A 15,965-nucleotide genomic window follows, 5' to 3' on the forward strand; every position below is an offset into this window, starting at 1 on the left:
GCTAGCCAGAGTCAAACCACAACAACATCTGAGGTTTCCAAAGAGGTTTCAGGTGGTGCTGGACCCCTCTGTTTAGGCAGAGGAAACAAGTCCCTAGTGTTACCATTTGTTATGGAAAAATGTGTTTCCCATGTGAAAAATGAAATCTGCTTTGTGCTCAGCATCCCCGTCTGTCGCAGCCAGCATCCTCACATTGATTTAAGGCTGGCTGAGATGAGACTGTATTTTCTGCTCTCTTAAGCATGAACAAGGTGAGCAGAGGTGGGATCTAAGGGAAACATCTGCCCTGAATGAGCAAGGATGGCACGTCCACCTGAAGGACATGCATCCTGTCATCTGATAATTATGACTCTGGGCAGTGCTGCACTCTGCTACATCCCATAGGCACAATGCCTGTGGCAAACTGCATGCCAGGAAAGAGCGTGCTCAGGTGTATGGCCAGTATGCAGAGATTGCATAGTGACAAGGTATATGGGGTGACAGGCTGAACTGGACCCCATGCAGACATCCAGATAGCCCTTGCTGCTGGGAGCAGCCACCTCGGTCCAACACACCTGCTTCAGCCTGTGAGAAATGGTTATTGTGAGCGAGGTTTACAAACTCCAGGGAAATAAGCAGTATTATAGAGTGGGAGCCATAAGTCAAATTCTGCATTTGTTTACTGACTCACAGCTCTGCTGACATGACATTGCTTATTTGACAATGATTTAAAAATGTTTTCCAGTTGGCTGCTGGATGTACCTGTCCCCAGCTATAAAGCTTAGTGAAAAATCTCTGATCTGATTATCAAGATTATCTCTGGAAATTTCCTTTCCTTATAAGAGCGGTAGTACACCCAGGAGATTCACAAAACTTTATAGAGAGGTAAAAACATAAAACTTTGCTATCGCATTTTATAATCCCAAAGAAATAGCCTACCCTTCACACAATTGCCATTCTTGGGTTATAAAAATTGTGGAATTTGAAGCCCTATTAAATATTTTCTTTTTTGTTTTCCTCTTCCTCTCCCCCCTCCCCTCCCGTCCTCTCCCCTCTCCTCCCCGTAAATATATTTAGGAGGACAGATAAACAGAGAGACAGACAGAGATAGTCTGATACGTCAGTCCTCAGAACATTTCCAGGTTAGCTCGGCTGTACCATACTCCCCTCAGTCTCACCTAGGCCAGGTGCGGTAGCAGCCACAGGCACATGGTCCCACACGGAGACCATAAGCAGGGAACGAGGGGGTTGGCCACCTCTGCCGGACGATTTGCAGTGCTGCTGCGGCAGTCACCAACGTGCCAGGGCACATTTTTCCAGTATGCCTTGCCGGAGGTGGGCTAAGATCACATCCCAGCACACCCCCCTGTGCACCCCACACCTTTGTAAATACACTCCTGGGAGAAAGCTCCATGAGGGCCAGGGCCCCACAGCCACCCCACTGCGGCACAGCTCACCTTGGTGATACCCAGGGCCCCCACGTTCTCGCTGTACGACGTGGTGCCGTTCCCTGTCCCCCAGGCCCCAGCCAGGAGGCAGCCGATGCCTTCCACCCCAATCCCGCGGCTGATGGCATGCTTGGGCGGTGGTGGGGCCCCGGACAGGCGGGCACAGGCGTAGTAATCTCCCACGGACTCCAGCATGGAGGAAATCACTCCGGCTAAGATGCCGAATATCCCAGCCAGGCTGACGGTTGGCACTCCCCACTGGCCTGTGAATAAAGAGCTTGGATCAGGTCGGTGGGGCACGTTTGCCCAGGGAGGGACAGCAAGGGTGCTGGTGGGTGCTTGCCTGATTTTTGGCGTTTCATCTCCCCTTGCTAGCCATAAGCGGAGGTGCGAGCTGAAGCAGGGAGCAGCACGGTGGGATGGGGAAGCAGGGGGAGGGGCAGTAGTACCTGGGTAAGGCAGCCGAAACCAGGGAGCCTGGGACAAAACGTCCCCACGAGTGTCCGTCCGGGCCAGGTGGCCATAGGCAGTGGGGTCTGCAGGGAGGACGTCGGTCACCGTCAGCACGTAGCAGAGCAGCCAGCTCAAGGACAGCCCCAGCAGCACCTGCCCATCACATGCAGCAGTGGGGTCAGTTAGGGCACGGTCACATCTCCGGCACGGCTGTGGGGAACAAGGTCTCTCCCTGCCTGACCCTTTCCCCTGCATGTGGGATGGAGGCAGAGGGATGGCAGGTGGTCCTGGTGGCCCTCGCTCCTTCCCTCTCCACATGCAGGGCCATGGGGACCTCCTCCCCCTCTCCCTCCTCACTGCGCCAGCTGGGCTGGGAAGCACTAATTCGTCTGGACATGAGTGGAAAGAGCCCAGGCAGCCCAGGGCGGGTGAGGCCAGTCCCTCTGCCATGACCACTGGGTCTCTGGGAACCCCAACGTACCGGGAAGATCTGGAAGAGGTAGACTGGGGAGAGGTGGCACCCCTTGCCTCTCTGGTAAGACGGCAGCGGCACAGGGACATCTTTCAGGTACTGAGAGAACAGAACTATGAAAGCAATAGTCCTAGGAGGAGGGAAAACCAGACCATGAGACAAAGTGGGTACTGAGCTGCCCACCTGTCCCCACATTAACTGAGGAGTTGCTACAAGAGGACCTAGGACTCCAGAGCACCCCAAAACCCAGGCTCCCAGCATCAGAGTATGGCTCCCCACTCCAGCAAGCCTGGGGTGGGACAAGCTTTCCACCACACTGTACCAACAGCTCTGCTGCATTTGCAAATACCATTTTTTCCCCTTTTGTTTCAAAACTGTCCCCCAAGATGATGCATCATTGAGCAGGACACAGTTCCCAGAGTTTAAAAATTACATTTGAGTAAAAGAAAAACCTGAGAGAGATGCAAGGTCCAGGTAGGCTATGCAGGAAACTGCCCCTGAACCTCAGTGTAATTCAGATATACTGGAAATAGAGGATTTATCAGTTCCCTGAATTCAGGTTTACTTGTATTGTGTTTTACCTGTGATTTCAGGTTTACCTGTGATTTCAGGTTTAACTGTGCAAGTGGCAAAAAGCTCCTACGAGGCACAGAGAAAGAAAAGAGGATTTGATTGGGTTGTGCAGGGCCTTGTTTTGAAAGAACGAGAGGGGTTGGGACTGCGGGGCTGCACACAGCACCCACAGAGCCCTCCCAGCCTGCCAACCAGGGGAAAGCACGGCCATCCAGCCTGCGAGGGCTGCGTGGCGGGGGGGCTCTCCAAGGCAGGGGTGCTCACGTGTGCCCCCGGCAGGACCCGGGGTTCATTCTGGTGGAAGCAATGACGAGGTGCAGCTCGTCTCCCATCCCTCTTGTAGGACACATCTGACAGCTGGGTGCACTCACAGCAAACCCTGTCTGCTCCCCCTTATGTCTTCCCCCCAGAAAGGGCAACCAGAGGAGAGGGGAGGCTGTGGTAAGTGTCGAGCGGGCGGGCACTGGGCACCCCACCTTGGTTGCTGAGCTGGTAGATGACCTTGGACATTTTCCTCCTATGTTAACCAGGCCTCCTCGTTTTCTTGTAACAAATCTAAACTGCATACATTGAGTGGATTAATCCGGATAGGATTTGGTGAGAAATCAATTGCACCGGCTGACAACTGGTAGTTTTCCATGCGTGAAAAGGTGATGAGCCATAGGTGCAATGTTCACGGACAGGCAGACTACCAGCAGCGCAAAGGAAATGCTAAGCTCACCTCCCTGCAAAGACACGCCACGACATACAGCCAAAGATTGTTTATCAATCACAGTTCAAAGCAGTGAGTGACTGGAGGCAGAAAGATTGAGGAGGAACTGGTTTCCATTTGTGGTTTCTAAAGCTATGGATCCCAGACAGACTGCGTCAGTGCACGTTTTGTGGATTTGCATTAACAAAGGTGCTCGGCAGCCTTATGAATCACTGCAGAGCCCTCGTCTATCCCGGGTAGGTGTTACTGCTTATTATTCAGGTTGCCTGACACATTCCATCAACAAACACTATTTTCAGCTGCTTGCAATTCTGCCTAACTTTACCCATTCAGGATGAAAATTTCCATAGAAAAGGCCTGCCTCAGGCCAAATATTTCTGGAAAAATATATCCCAAACCTATTTCAAAGAGTGATGTCCAGGAAATGGACATATCACATAGCCTGCATTGAGAAGGTCATTTTGCCTTCAGCAGGGACTGCTTATGACCTGGAGCAGAAATTTGAGATTTAGTAGAACTTGTTCTCTGGGGTGAGGGATATTGCTCTTTCTCACAAAAACCTGCTCAGCGGGGATCAGGCTGTAACAATGATCATTCATCCCAGGTCCCAGGCAGTTGGCAGGAACATCTCAGGCTTTAGCATTTGCAGCCTATAAAGATTTAGAGTTTTCTGAGTATGTCCAGGCCTTGCCCAGCACCAGCATACACCATTTCTTGAGGCAACAGTAGGTATTGACCATCGTGGGGGCTCTGGAATGGGATGGGGCTGGGCAGCAAGGCTGAGGCCACATGGCTCATGTATTCTGCCTTCTCCACCACCCCTCTCCTCCTTTCCCTAATGGTACCCATGGAGTATGGAGGAGGCAGCAAAAGAGGACACAAACAGCCAGCTCAAAGCACAGTGATCAGGCTGAGGCTAAAGGTGTCTGAGTCATGAAAGAAAGGACTGGGATTAGCATGGGTAGAAGATGGTACAGAAATGAACAGGCCAGAAGGGGTGACAAGAGAACAGAGACATCAGTGGAAGGGCTCAGACCCCGTTAATGGAGCAGCACAGTTAAGCAAAGAGGTCAAGCGAGGGACTGAGGTTAGGACCTACTGACCAGAGAAAGAAAGCAGAAAACAGAGATAGTCCAGACAAGGATATACATTTTCAAGGGAAAATTCAGACTGGCTAAGGAAAGGGGCTAGGACAAATCATCAGAGGTGCAGAACAGGACAAGCCAGAGATATGGTGGGATAAACTATGATGAAAGGAAAGTTGGGGGCAGGCAGGGCTTGCAGTCGCACGGGGTGCTGGTGGAAGAAAACAGTTAAGGGAGGAACTGGAGGTGGAGAAGAGGGATGGCTGCTGGTGTCTGGGAGGGCAGGTGCAGGGAGGAGAAGAGAACTGAACAGGGGTGGACTGGAGCACAGCCCCAAAGCAGCAGGCTGCCTTCCTGGGGCTGCAGTCGAGCCTGGCCCCTGAGCCTCCAAAGGCAGCTCTGAAAGCACGAGCAAACTGAAGGGAGCACATAGAGGGGAGAACAACCTACTCCTGTTGTGTGTTACCCAGAGCTGAAGTCTGCATTAGGGACCTGAAGGTGCCAGACCTGCAAGGGACCTATGCAGCAGCATTTCTACTTTTTGAATTTGTTTCTGAAATACCAAGGAAATCCTGTCACCAAGCACAGTGAATACCCATGCACAAGGGCAGGCACACAAACATCCCTGAAACAGCACTCAGCGCTGCAAAGCCACACGCGCAGCCATTTCCAGAGCCCCCCAGGCCTTCTGTGGAGAAAACAATTCCTGCTCGTCAAGTGAAAACAATATATAGAACAGCAGCTATTTTAACCCAAGGACTACCTAACTCTGAGTGCTCAACTTGGTCATTTTAGGAATTTTTAAAAACTTAAATAAGGTAAGACAGTATGCGTAGATAACTGTGACAGAGACTGTCCCCAGGAGCCACACGAGAGAAACACTTGTTTCTCTACTGACCTATGAACTTTGGATTTAAAAAAAAAAAATCTGATTTTTTAGCTCATTTTTGGGTTTCACTTTGTTGCTGCGGACTCTAACCTCTGGAGGCGGGGGGGGACACTATGCCATGCTGCAAATAAACCTCAAACCCAGGGGAACCCCGCTACAGATTGTGACATTTGATCTCGTATTAGAGGCAGGCGGTTTGTGTACGCTCAGCTTTCACACGGGGAACAGACTCACATGAACGCTATGCCCCAGTGCTGCCCAGCCTCGTCCCCAGCCGAGTCAAAGAGAGGTAGCGCAACCAAGGTGATGGTGGGGGCAATTGTCAGGGGGCCGATGAACCTCATCAGAAATCCGATTAGGCCAGAAAATCCAACGAAGATTTGAAAGCAGGAGGCTACAATGATAGCTCCTTGCACCTGGAAAAATGGAAGAGGAGAGCAGAGGTTGAAAGGAACTCCAGATGTTGAGCCTTTTCTTAATAAGTCAGTGCAAAACTGGTGAGAGCCAAGCTCAGCCCCCAGTGACAGACCAGTGCGGAGGCTTCCCACTGGCTACGGCAAAGCCTGGCTGAGCATTACCTGTGGGGAAGGACCACCAAAGTACCAGCAAACCAACTACGCCCTTGGCTGATGGATTTAGTCCTCAAAAGGGCTAATTTTGTTCCAGAGACCCCTTCCTCTCTGTCCTCTTGGGCCAGACAAGCATGTGTCAGCTTCCCTGCCCCCACTCTTCCTGCTCCCCAAAAACAAAGGGCAAAAGCTCTTGTCCTGAAAACGGGAGCAGGGCTGTGGTTTCCACTCTTCTCCCAGCTGGGAAGGGCATGGAGCATCCTGATAGGGCAGGTGGGTCACTACAGCCTCTGGTTTTGCTGAGTATCAGTTTTGCTGAGGATCGTTTTTCCTCTGAGGGCACATTTATCACCCTGATCTTCCCTGTGTTTGACAGGCATTGCTAAGTAGCCAGCGATTACATCCTGAAGTGCTGTTGGCAGTTCACGTCAGCTCCAGGCAGGGGACCCAGGGGTGAGGCTGCTCCCTACTGTTGCAGATTTGGTGATAAACCCAGGCCGGGTCCTCTGTGGTGCTCAGCACTCTGGCTCCAAAGGAAGCCCCAAAAGGCTGGGATGAAGCACATGGCCTGAAAGGAGGAGGCAGCAGCGCCCTTGTGACAAATTCAGGTGTATCAGTACGGAGGGCAGCCTATGCTGCTAGGCAAACCCTTTGAGAGCTCACCATGCCTCCTGAGCACTTTGCAAAGCACCCCAACGTAAGGACTGATAGAGGCAAATTTAGCCACTTATTCTGATGAGGCAACAGATATAGGACAAGGCAGTGAGATCCCTGACCTTTCCTCCTCTTTTGACTACTTAAGAATGTACTTTTCCTTAGTATTTAACAATAAGTTCTGCCCTCGCATTTCTTTTTACTACGATTCCTATGCTTAGAAGGGTTCCCTTCCTTGGAAACATCTTCCTCAAGGCTAACCATGCTTCATGGAGAAAGGATCTGGCTGGAGCCGTGAAGACTTTGCAGGGACCATAAATCACCCGAGGACTACGTGTTCCCTGCTCAGCAGCAGCAAAGCACCTGCTTTTCTGCCAGAGACAAGATACTTAGGAAGCTGCAACGGTCCCTTGGGAACAGTTCCCCAGCACCGATGGCCCTTCCATGGTCAGGTGCTTTTCTAAAAGCAAACAGCCCCAATGGGGCAGGTGTCGCTGAAAATGTAATATACCTCTCGCATCCGCGTCTGCCAGACGTCGATGAACTCTGGTGAAGAGGCATTCACCAGGGTGGCATTCTGTGTCCAGGCAGGGCATTTCCACTTGGGGAGAGACAGCATGGCCAGGGTGGGGGTCAGGAATGCAAAAGTCCCTCCTTGAATAATAGGCAACCTGGAAGGAGAGCAGAGGGAAAAGATGACGAGTGAGAATGCTAGAAACCCAGTTCCATAGGGGTGAGAGAAAGTGAAATAAATCAAAACGTCAATCTGCCCATGGCCTCCAGCAGTATCTTTTGAAATGTTCTGGCAGGTCTCCATCACTGACCACAGGTGGGAATTGCTTCCCAGTCCACTCAGGAGCCACAGCCCGGGGGGAAGAGCTCAGGTTCAAACACTGGCAATGGGGAGGCTCATTGGTGCAGAAGTCAATCTCTGCTACCCCACGTTAAGGAAAAAGCAGTCTGCCTAAGGCATGATGGGACCATGGAGCTGCACATAGTGAAACAACAACCAAAGGGAAAAGCTGGAGGAGGGGAGAAGACCAAGGAAGAAAGATGGTGAGACTCTGAAGAAAAGCTCAGCATCGACCTAGGCCCAGATCTGGTCAATATTCCGCTTGCTTGCTCTGTCCCCTTCAGCTGTCTGAGTTTTCTTCGCAACCCACTCATAAACACAAGGTTGTGCACTGCCTGCTCCCCTTTCAGAAGTCTCCCCTGGGGCAGCCCCCAGCACAGCCCCTATGCTTGCACCATGAGCTCCCATGGTGCCTGCCTGGAAAAGAGCTGGGCTGCGGGCCGGGGGAGTGCTTTGGCAGGACACAGATTTCTCTGAACCAGAGGCATTTACACCATTCTCTGGAAAGAGGGACTGTCTCCATCACCTAAAAAATAGTTATACCACTGCAATTACTCATGCCATGCACTGTCAGTGCTTCGCCAGTAAGTTATATTTGAATATCAGTCATCTGTGGAGTCACTTACTTACAGCATTCAGACAAACATGTTGCAGCATTCAAAGGATTTTGCTGGTCAAGGCAAAAACCAAACAAAAATAAACAGTGTCACTGTTGTTGAATTAACAATAGATTTGTAGCTCCCACTGCGTTGGCCCTCGAGCTGTTTCACAGCCTGTGCTGGCATGGGTGAGCTCAGAGCAAACTGGAGCACCGAGGTGATGCATGTGGGGCATGTTGAGCTCTTTAAAGGGAAAGCTGCAGGTTTAGAGAAGGAAAAGTTATGCTGTAGTCATCACTACACGATGTCCAAACATCTGCTAAGGGCAGCTCACCATGAAGGCAAGTGACCTGTGTCTCCCCTCAGGAGCCTCTTGGATAGTCTGTCCAGTGACCATCTGGGACCTGTCATTGTTTTTCATGCTGTGTAACACAACTGAGCTGCAGTTGCAGTGGGTCGGGCTTTTCCCTTGGCTACTGCCTCTGGAGGGCTGCTCCCAAACTGCAGACGCTCTTGGCTGGAACCTCCCCACCTCCATGGCCCATCCATTCATGCACGTGCCAACATTGTCTTTCAGACAAAACGGTTTCTCCCTGCCTGATCGCCTCCTACACTAATCCAGCAGCAATGTAGGAGCAGGGGAGCCCCCTCCACAAAGAGGTTTGCCTACAGCCACTTCCTACGACAGGCAGAGATGGAAAAGTTCCACTGGGGAGAGAAACAGAAGGAGTAAAAACGTTTTGTGGAGCTGGCAGTTGATGAGTGATCTGATGTCAGTTAAGTTTTAACCAGGTCCCTCGGATTTGGAAGCCAAAGAATGTGTGATTTTTGCTTTTGAAGAAAGAAACACAGGTTCCCACCATACTGGAGGAAAAAAACACCCTACGGAAAGAGAGAGGCAGCCCAGAGTTACAACAAGGGAAATAAATTTTGCAAGGCCAGCAAAGCTACAGGGCCTTAGCAGTGAGGGAGAGGGCTTGCAGTCATGTCTCTTACCAAGTACTTTATTTTCTGGGTAGTGAATAGCAACTCCATGATCATCCCCTCATCGCCAGCTGGCTGTTCAACAGCTCAGCAGCCAAGAGGATTTATTTACTTTGCTTACATTCAGATTGTGCCACCAAACCCTGAGCGTGGCAAGTGGTACCACTGAGCAGGATATGCTGCAGAGCTCCTCTGAGCCCCTGAGGGGTGGCAGATGGGTTCCGATTTCTCCCAATTACCCCCTGCCCCAGAGTTTCCTACAGGTTTTGTGGTCTCTTAATCCTGGGCCCAGTTCAGAAGGGTCCTGCCACAGCTGGAGGATCCCTGGCATAAGGAGCAAGCAGATACTGCTTACAGCATGTTTCAATGCTTTCTTATTTTGTAGGACAGACTCCTTATGAGCCCAAACAAAGGTGCATCAAGTTCCTGGAGACGCAGAAGTCAGAACAGCAAGGTAGCCCTGCAAAGCTGTCACATACAGCGATGTCAGGATGCTTTGGCAAGTGCCCTGATCGCCCAAGGGTAGGAAATGACCCTCAGTGACAGATAAACTCTACAGCAGCCTGGTGGCTGAGCACGTAGTGATTGCATCTACAGACTGCTTTGTCACATGTCCCATTTCTTGCATTTGGCCTACCTGACTCCAAAGAGGACTTGCAGCAGGGTGCAAATCCCTGAGACAAAGAAGATGGTGCTGATCAGGTGGCTCTGGGTGAGGAGGTCGTGCTGGAGGCAAAGCTCTTTGGAGAGAATCAGCGGGATGGCTACGAGACCTCCCATGGCTGTCAGGAAATGCTAGGAGTAACAGAGAAAGACTGGGTGAAGAAGGACACGGAACTGGCTGTGTATTATTATCATGTTGCTGGGAGAAGTCTAAAAGTAACTCACAGATTTGTGTTTGGGTGATACCAGTACTACCTATTCTCTTTTTTTGGCAACTTCAATGCTCTGTTAGAATCACAGAATGATTTGGGTTGGAAGGGACCTTAAAGATCATCTAGTTCCAACTAGATGGGGCTGTTCCAAAGCACCTGCAAGAACTGTAATGCACCCCCACAAACTTCTCCCTCCTTCCATGCCCACAGACCTTCTGTAGGGCTTTGGACTTCCCAGACCGCTGTGAGATGCAACCAGTTTAACCCAGCACTTGCAGACAAAGCTGCGGGGGCTACTCTTCCAGGAAGGTGAGGACATCTCAAGGCAGGGGAAGGGAGTGATCAGGCAAAGTGAATGCAAATGTTTCAGTCCATCTCAGCTGCACCACAAAGGATAACATAAAAACTTGGTAGATTGAAGCTTTTCTTTGCTATCAGTAGCTTTTCTCATATAGTGTAATTATGGATAACCATAAAAAATTGGATAAATCAGGCATTGCATTTTTCAGATGAGTCACTACAATGACTTTCAGTTAATTACTAAATGTGAAAATAATTTTTCAAACTTATTTTTTGCTTGAAATATTAACCTTATTTGTGGTGAACAATGGGCAAGGCAAGGTTGTTTCAGTTGTTATCACTCCCCAGTTCTTGCCTCAGAGCACAGGACTGTGGTGGCAGAACTAGTGGCACTCAGAAACTCACTGTGCTCATTAGAGGCATGTTTTATTAAAATTAGGATGCAGATGTGTTCAGAAAACCTTGCCTTAATACACTCTACATCTAAGATGACCGTTTAAGGAAACAAAAGACAAAATGCCCACCAACTTCCAGGCACAGTCCATTGTTACCTTAATCACTCCAAGGTCTTTCTTCCCTGAGGCTCTGGCATTGGTGGCATTGGATCACTTAACACACCCGGGCATGGACACCAGCCAAAGCTGCATGGGCCCTTCTGCTGAGATTTTATTGCCACGGGAAGGCAGAAACTCAAAAGCCCTTAAACATTTGGCTAACTCCAGCCAAGGTATCCGACCTGTTCTCACTGACTATCTGGCCCCAGCACTGGGACTCTGCCTTGGCATTTGCACTTCAAGGGGCACAGTGTAGCTGTGGGCACAAGGATAACAGTCGGTGCTCAGGAGGTGGGATGGACTTGAGGTCACCAAGATCCAGCCCCACAGCTCCAGTCATGCCCAGTGAAGGTAAAGCACTCCCAAATTCAGGTTTCACCCCCCTTAACCTGCCGAACAGCCATTAAACTTCCACCCACCCCCAGCCTCCACCTGCTCCCCATCACACCTGAATGCCCAGCAGGATGCACAGGTACCAGGGGGGCACCTCCGTGATGGTGTAGGCAAGCTTGCTGCTGCCATGGCCCTTGACCCCACCTTCCTCTGGGCCCTGGGCAGTGCGGTCCGGCAAGGAGCAGTAGTAGTTCCCATCTTCACCCTGGCAAACAGGAGAGACCCCTTGTTAGCCACAGCCCAGCCCCACAGGCGCTCAGCAGCCACCTCTCTTGCAGCTGTGCTCCACGTCTTGTGGGGACACCTCCTGTGCAGCTTTCAACAAAGCCAGAATTAAAAAGAAGAGCAAGGGGGGAAATTAAAACAGAGGTAAAAACACACACGGACTTTTTTGATATTCACATGTCTGTCTAGACCAGAACAAACATTAGAGGATGTCTCAACCTCAAAGGGACATCTGGACAAAGCATGTGAGTATCATTAATGTCTATGTAAGGATAGAAAGACTGCAACCAGAAGCAAGAAGGAGTGGGTTAATCCATGAAAACTGCACTGTCTCTTGGTCTCTGACCCTCCTGGCTGTCCCACCCAAACAGCACTTTTGATAAAATGTCCTAAAACAGAGAAGAAGCATGTTTTATATTTCATTTTCTTCTCTTAAGCTTTCTCTTCCCTGTCTCCTTACACTTACCCTTATAAATGTTCTGCCTCGATAAACACAGCTGCCCTTTGTCTTACCAGACAACCTTGCTCCTACGGATGCCCTTCCCTGCAGCCCGAAGCCCCAGGGCTCCTCAGAGAGCTGTACGCCCTGCAGTTTATTTATACAGAAATGTGTTTTGCCAAGGAAAACACAACAGTACCTTATTTCAGTTGCTTCAGTTTTTAAGGTAAGTAAATGCCCAGAGTTGTGCACCCCTCCTTCCACCCCACCCTGACCCCTGTGCACACGCACAGCCTCTGGGCACATCCCGCCTGCATGTACACACACTGCCCCACACACACACACGTGCAGTAGAGGGAAGCCTCCTGGGAAGCCACGACGTTTTCAACCAAATGCAAAAGCTAATTAAGATCCCAAACCATTTGTTTCATTGTCCCTTCTCCAGCCAGCGAGTCCCTGGCACACTGGCAGCAGAGGGATTTCCTGGGCTGGAATGTCCATCAGGACAGAAACTCGCTGTCAGAAGAAGCTCAACCAGTTTGTCAACACCAAACTTTATTGGTTTTTTATCCTTCAAGTGCTGCTGGAACCTGAAGACACCGAAATGCCCAGCAAAGCGAGGTGGCGGCAGCAACGCTCATGGGCTACCTAATGATGGAGGCAAACAGCTAACGCTGCAGTCAGGGAACAGGGATGCAAAATCAATGTTACATTCAGTTGTAAATGTTACAGGGGTGACAGATAAATCCTGAAGGACTTCATCATTTGCCTGAATTCTCTGGGTTTCCGTTATCAAGGCTGAGTCTCCAAGGTCCCATTTTAGGTAACACTGTTGAAAGTGTGCTATGTAATACCTTTCAAACACAGTGTATTTATCCAGCCTCTGCAGGCTGGGACCATTACAGATACTACAAAACAGGCAGGTGAAGGCAGAGTTAATTCAAACTGAACGCAGGCATGAACTTCGAGAGCAAAAGGCATAAAATAACTCCCTGTGGAGACATTTTGATTTCAGAACAAGAGAGCCTGAGCCGTGGATTAACAAATTTACAGCACGGTACTTAAGACTGCTCATGCACGGAGTTATCTGGGGACAGCTAGTCCCGAATAACACCACGGGTAGATGGATCCTAAGCTAGAAGGACAGCAGTAAGCTCCTTTCCTTGCATTGCAACTTTCCCTCTGTTAACCAGGAGGCATATTCCAGCCTGGCAGAGCCTGTGCCTGTAACAGCCCCACATGACCATCACATGAAGGCCTGACCCTCCCCAGGAGCTGGAGGGGAGTGAGCATGCAGAGCTCAGAGGGAGAAGGATGGAGTGGAGATAACAGGATGAGACAGGACCAGGGGCAATGGGCTCAAAGTGAAACACAGGAGGTCCTGTCTTAACACCAGGAAACGCTTTCTCACTGTGAGGGTGACCAAGTACTGCACAGGTTGCCTGGAGAAACTGTGGAGTCTCCATCCTTAGAGATATTAAAAAAACCTGTCTAGTCACAGTCCCAGGCAACCGGCTCTAGGTGACCCTGCTTGAGCAGGGGCATTGGAGAAGTTGACGTCCAGAGGTCCTTTCCAGCCTCAGACTGTGGTGCTGAACTGCTGGCAGAAGGACAAGGCAGGAGCCGTCTGGAGTGTGAACAGAGAACCACATGCTCAGCCAAGCTGGTCCCATGAACCCAGGGGACCAGGACACCCCCCTTGTGCCTCAGGCTCCAGGCAGAGCATTGGGGCCCTCCACAGTATCTTAAATAAGCGCATCGGGAAGGCAGTCAGAAACTGAACTGTTTGAACCACAGGCAGAAGACAGAGGTCTTTTTCGGGGTGGTTCAAGCCAGAGAAAGTCACAAGCCTGATCTGCATCATGGCAGAACAGGTAGAAAGGGAGACCATGAACAGTAGCAAAAGAAAGTCTCTGCCTTGCTCTGAGCACCAACCTGAGGCTCTGCCTGCACCGACACAGCACCCCCCTCCACTGCAAGAGTTACCTAAGAAATGCTGAGAGGTTAAATGCCCCCCCAAGGACACCCAGGTGGGTAGTGGTACCAAGGCAGGACCCCCACTCCTTCACACCTGCTGTCAGAACATAAGCAGCTCATTCAGTTTCTAACGGAAGCGGCCCCTGCCGTGGGAGAGAAAGGGGGTGCCATGCCCCAGGCCCTTGCCCTGTGGCTGTTACAGCCCGCAGCATTCCCATTGCACTGCACACCCCTGAACTGACACATCATTTACAGCTTGTACCACCCTGCTGTAACTCTGCAGCGTGCTCTCCCCTGCTGACTCCCAAATCCCTTTTTCCACCACCTCACTGACAATTCACCCCACTAGAAACAGATCCAGAAGAAAAAAGAAACGCATTCTTCACTAGGCTAAATTTCTACTGCAATTCTACTAATTAATACATAAAATGCTGTACCTAGGGTCACAGCCGCAAGGAGCCACCAGCTCACTTGCTTTTCAGTACAGGTACGCTGACGCTGCCATTCATCCATGCTACCACTTCAGAAATAATGGAGAGAAAAGAAGTGAAAAGGGTGCCAGAGAGGAGAAAGCACGCTGAGTCTGCAGCAGCAGCAGCAGGCTGTAGTGAGGAAATCATTCCTCAGATTCCTGTTGACAAAGGAGCCGGGACAGACGTTTGCCACACATCAGCATCCTCACAGCCAGTCCAAGCCCCCAGCATCCCCTTTCTCCTTCTTTCACAGGGCTTGTACCCTTTTATGCGAGAATTACCCTTCAGAGACGAGCAGACTCACCACAAAGCTGGGGTTATCTAGCCCGTTGAGCTCTTTGTCTGAGGAGCGTGTCATGCCTTCCACTTGCCTTCACCGACTGCCTTGAAAAAGAAAGACCAGTAAGAAGAGGAAAACCTCCCAAATTGCCACTTGTCCCAGTCAACACAGCCCTAAAAAATGGGGTGAGAAGATGCAGAAGCTGGATTTCGGGACTCAACCAGCACTCAGTCCTAGCTATTCATGTGAGCCGTATCGCAGAAGCATTTCCTTTCCCTTGGCTTATATAAGGGACTCCTTTTCTCCAGCTGATTAGAGGACCGGCATTCAAACCAAACTGGAAAGCAGCCCTTCCCTGTGCTGAGAGAATCAGTAACTGATGGCAGAAAAAACTTCCTCCGTAGGTAAGGATGCGAGGGGGTATCAGAGAGACAAGACATTTCCCTGTTTTCCTGGCACAGCCTTGAAACTTGTTGCTTCATTATTGATTCAACAGCAACTTGCATGTTCCGTGTGGGTTGGGCCTGTTCGAAGAGCTTTGCGCTGATCTTAAGAAAATTCAATTTCTCGATGGTTTCACTTATTCTGCATGTAAACTGCTGTGTATTTTGGCTTAGGTACAAACGTCCATCATCTTGTATGATAATCCTATTACAACATGAAAAGAATGAGGATTTTACTGAGAACCTATTTAAGGCAGCAACCAATAATCAAGTCATCAAAACATGACACCAGGGAGGTACAAAAGACATAAGACTGAAAAAGGACTACTTCAGGCCATCTGATTATCTTCTTTCGGCTGAGGATAATAGCTGAATGGTGATCATCGGATGGCCCAAAGCACCCTTCTCTTATTAAGTAGCACACAGTGTTAATGCTCCATCAAGCCTTCTAGCCACCCCATCCTAGCCCTCCTCAGATTAAGTATCTATTAAATTTAGTGGCTTCCTGAGGCATTGAACTTCCCAGACCAGCTGCAGAGAGGTCCTGTGGAGAAAGGCATGCTATCACCTGCACAGTGACCACCCATTGGGAACATCTCCTGGCTTCCACACAGGACACAGTATAACAAACTCACTCTGGTCCCTATTTGTCCTGTAGAGCTTTGGTATCCTCAGACCTTCTCTTCAGACCAGAACTGCACCACAGGGTGAGACAGCCTTGCCCTAAACACCATCA

General features: G+C 50.2%; 1 protein-coding gene across 1 annotated transcript; it reads right to left on the reverse strand.

The window, feature by feature from the left end:
- Window positions 1-1,436: 1,436 nt before the first annotated feature.
- LOC104506200 (solute carrier family 23 member 2-like) lies at window positions 1,437-14,864 on the reverse strand (the record flags this gene model as incomplete). Its single annotated transcript, XM_010147080.1, has 8 exons — window positions 14,811-14,864; window positions 11,448-11,597; window positions 9,908-10,065; window positions 7,346-7,505; window positions 5,846-6,027; window positions 2,362-2,482; window positions 1,877-2,033; window positions 1,437-1,690 (listed from the first exon to the last, which is right to left on the reverse strand). Coding segments are annotated over exons 1-8 (1,236 nt in total), but the record flags the coding sequence as incomplete, so codon positions are not given.
- Between the last annotated feature and the right edge of the window lie 1,101 nt (window positions 14,865-15,965).

The sequence above is a fragment of the Eurypyga helias genome, unplaced genomic scaffold, assembly GCF_000690775.1.
Source record: "Eurypyga helias isolate BGI_N326 unplaced genomic scaffold, ASM69077v1 scaffold2492, whole genome shotgun sequence".
In the NCBI taxonomy this organism is placed as follows: domain Eukaryota; kingdom Metazoa; phylum Chordata; class Aves; order Eurypygiformes; family Eurypygidae; genus Eurypyga; species Eurypyga helias.